This window comes from Sphaeramia orbicularis, chromosome 24 (genome assembly GCF_902148855.1).
Source record: "Sphaeramia orbicularis chromosome 24, fSphaOr1.1, whole genome shotgun sequence".
Lineage (NCBI taxonomy): Eukaryota > Metazoa > Chordata > Actinopteri > Kurtiformes > Apogonidae > Sphaeramia > Sphaeramia orbicularis.
The window spans coordinates 19,411,465-19,415,526 of NC_043979.1; the positions used below are offsets into that span (position 1 = coordinate 19,411,465).

A 4,062-nucleotide genomic window follows, 5' to 3' on the forward strand; every position below is an offset into this window, starting at 1 on the left:
TCAGATACTAATTTCGGTGCAAAAAAATTCAGATACTTAATTTCAATGCAAAAAAAAAAAAAAAAAAATCCAAATACTTAATTTCAGTGCAAAAAAAAAAAAAAGAGGATACTTGATTTCAGTGCCAAAAAAATCAGATACTTAATTTCAGTGCAAAAAAAAAAAAAAAAAAAATCCAAGTACATAATTTCAGTGCAAAAAAAAAGTCAGTGCTACAAATTCAATGCCTTTAATAATTCCAAATGTATTGACACAGACTTCCTTCCATACAGTAACAGGATCTTTGTTGGACCACATCAGGGCTGACAGCAGGAGGGACACATGATATTTATGTACAGGGGCTTTTGGTGCGCCCCCCGCTGGACCAGTGCATTGTGGGACAGCGGCAGGCAGTGGTTCCGTATTTGGGATTTTTACGGCTAGCTGGTAGTTGCGTTTCCATGCAGCCAGATGGAAGATACGGGGGAGAATGGGACGCCACCGTACTGATATTTCTTCCTGAACGGACAGCTGGACTACTCCTGTTTAAGGTAACTAAAGTGGATATTTTTTCTTTGGTTAGCAGTGGACGTGTTGTTGACGTAAGTTGCTAGCAGAGCATTGCTAACTTACTGTTAGCATCAGCAGAATGCTCGCGCTGACTAAAAACATACACAGACACGCAAACTGTTGTTTTTTTAGCAGAAGGGAGACAATCTGGCATCAAATGGTGATATAACCGCATCTGATCTCGTATTCATCTAATGCTGTCGGTGGTCGGTGTGTCTGACAGCAGCCAAATTAGGAGAGACAAACTAGCGGTGGTGGGCTTCATATGAAATACTGTGTATTTAAATGAGCAGGGAAACTAACTCGAACACAAACCTTTAGAGGAAAAAGCTTCTGTTGACGGATAAAAGAAATGCAGGGCTTTATAACGCGGAAGTACTTTCAGCTTCAGGGCAAACGATTCACTTAACAGTTCAGCTGCAATTGTATGGAAACGAGTCCACATAGAAAGAGCTGTAGGGGAAATGAAGAGTGCAGGAGTATGTAGGTTAGACACTGCAGCTCCGCCATAGAATCAGCCTCAACTCCGATACTGATAACACCAAGATATTACCAAGATTCATAACATCCTGTATGTGTTTATGTTCATCAGCACATACCCAAATACCTAAGTCTGACTGTATTAGTGCCACTGTGACTGAGGAGTCTCCAGGCAGCCAGAAGACAGATGGAGGAAGCCTGAGAGACCACTAATTTAATAACAAATAAAAGATGGAGGCTTGTAATAGCAGATCTGAACCAAAAAGTCTAATCAATACTAATAATGCACTTAGAGCGGAGACGGGAATGAAGAATGTTGGAGAAGTAGTTACCAACAGTGATAATGTAAGTAAAGATTGAACAGTGTGAAAACCAGCAGGGATGAGCAGCACATGTCAAAGCAGTCTAGGTATATTTACACTCAGATATTAGTCGACTGCGGAAGTTATAACTAAAGTTGTAGCAATGTAGTTCTGCAAGGGACAAGGAAAAAATATGGTAAACAAACCTTGAGTTTAGCCCTAAAATTAAGTCAACAAACAGTCAGTATTTAAGTATTTTGTAAGGTACAAATGGAAAATTATTTCGTTCAGTTTCTCTAATTCATGCATATTAAAACTGTTCTGTGATCTTACTGTATACATTTGGATCTTAGATATTTGAGCCACAAAACATTTTGAACACCTCACTTTGAACTCATAAACCTTATAATGGGTATTTTTGCTACTTATTTGACGAAATAGTTAAATGAGATGGTTTTTGTTAGGCAAAGTTATTGTTTAATAAATGATTATTTGTAATGGTTAATACAGTATTAGCCTGTGTTCACTGGTATGATGAATCTAACTCTTTATTGATTTTTATTTCACATAGGTGATTCATGCGCACAACTACCCTGCTGCCTCTCACCACCCATCATGCCTTATGGAATATTCATCCACCACCAATGACATTCCCACAGGATCCATGTTTACATCAGCAAGTTTATTTTTGCCAAAAAATAGCCTCATAACGGCTTCTTTTTAATCAGGCTTGCTCCCTGTGCAAGTGCACACCAACAGAATCGTAAACCTGGTTTTTTATTTCTCTGCTATCAGTTTCCATACCTCTGCAAGAGGCTGACCGCCTATCATGAGATTCAGAATCTACAAGAGGAAGGTGGTGATACTGACGTTGGTGGTTATCATCTGTGGCCTAGCTTTCTGGAGCAGTGGAAGGCAGAAGAAGAACGAAAGTGGATCGTTCCCTAAGGAAGTGGATACAGTGAGGAGAAGCAGTGGCATTAGCAGCAGCAGCAGCAGCATCAACAATCATATCCAGGTGCAAGCCACACCTGCTGTTAGCAGGGCACCTGTTCCACCACCTATTGTTCAAGTGAATGAGTCACATGTAGAAAAGCCTAAGGAGAAAGAAAAAGTACCCAAACCAGAGACAGACAATACTACTTTAGTTTACCGTGGCATCGTATTCCAGCTCAACTTTGATCAGACTATTAGGAATGAGGACAAGTTTAAGAATGCACGACAAAACGACGATCTGGTTGTGGTGGTTCAGGTCCATAATCGACCAGACTATCTTAAGCTATTAGTGGACAGTTTACGGAAGGCCAGAGGTGTTGAGAGCATACTGCTGATATTCAGCCATGACTTCTGGTCCCCTGAGATTAATAAAGTGGTGGCCTCTGTAGATTACTGTCAGGTTCTTCAGATCTTCTTTCCCTTCAGCATCCAGCTGTACCCCCAGGAGTTCCCTGGACACGATCCCAGGGACTGCCCCAGAGACATTCCCAAAAAAGACGCCTTAAAAATGGGATGCATTAATGCAGAGTACCCTGACTCCTTTGGCCACTACCGTGAAGCAAAGTTCTCCCAGACCAAGCATCACTGGTGGTGGAAACTGCACTTTGTATGGGACAGAGTCAGGGTTCTGAAGGACCATAAGGGTCTGGTTCTGCTGATTGAGGAGGACCACTTCATGTCTCCAGACTTTATCCACCTCTTAAAGCTGATGACGGCTCTCAAAAGGGAGCAGTGCACTGACTGCGACATCCTCTCCCTGGGGAGCTACAGCCACATTGGCTACTCCAGCAAAGCAAACAAGGTGGAGGTGAAGGCGTGGAAGTCCACTGAGCACAACATGGGGATGGCTCTGAGTAGGGAGACGTATCAGAAGCTCATCCAGTGCACTGATACGTTCTGCACATACGATGACTACAACTGGGACTGGTCCTTACAACACCTGACCGTTTCCTGCCTCCCCTCCTACTGGAAGGTCATGGTGAGCGAGGCACCTCGGATTTTTCACGCCGGGGATTGTGGCATGCACCACAAGAAGGCCTCCTGCATGCCCGTCAGCCAGAAAACCAAGATAGAGAACATCCTCCAGAGCAGCGGGAACCAGCTGTTCCCGAAGAACCTCCTGATAACAAAGAGACTTCCAGCTAACGGGGCTGGAGGGGTGGCCCCACATGTGAAAAACGGAGGCTGGGGAGATATCAGGGACCATGAACTTTGTAAGAGTTACGTTCGATTACAGTGACCTTAATTGCTACTATTATATATTATTGTCTCTTTTGCATCCTCTATAAAGAAAAAAGCCTTTTAAAAGTAAATCTTTATGGACTACTCTTCATATTGCCTGTTTTATTGGACTGTTCCAAATAAAAACGAATGTTGAATTTTTGGCTTCTTTAACACAAATATGTCTTTACATTGAATTACTGAAGTGATTCCTGGCAAGTCAACTTTGTTTTGTAAGTTGTAATTAACAATAATATACTAAACAATATATTGTTGTGTTTTCTCTTACAAGGACTAAAAAAACATCTGTTTACCTTCATCACCAAAGATGTAGAATAGACAAAAGTGTTAACATTAGGAAGAGCAGGGAAGTGCTCATGGGGGCAGTGATAAATTTGGTGAATCTGTGGACTTGGCAATCCCTCCGTGTATGCATAATTAGTTTGAAGATATTTATATCGCATAAATTTGCTGAGATCAAAAGACATCCTTTGAGACACCTTGTTCCATTTAA

General features: G+C 41.8%; 1 protein-coding gene across 1 annotated transcript; it reads left to right on the top strand.

Moving 5' to 3' along the window:
• The first annotated feature begins 365 nt into the window (after positions 1-365).
• mgat2 (alpha-1,6-mannosyl-glycoprotein 2-beta-N-acetylglucosaminyltransferase) lies at positions 366-3,816 on the top strand. The gene is made up of 2 exons (XM_030129082.1): positions 366-530; positions 1,903-3,816. Exon 2 carries the CDS (start codon positions 2,161-2,163, stop codon positions 3,565-3,567), a length of 1,407 nt encoding a protein of 468 aa, XP_029984942.1. The 5' UTR covers positions 366-530; positions 1,903-2,160; the 3' UTR covers positions 3,568-3,816.
• The last annotated feature ends 246 nt before the right edge of the window (positions 3,817-4,062 follow it).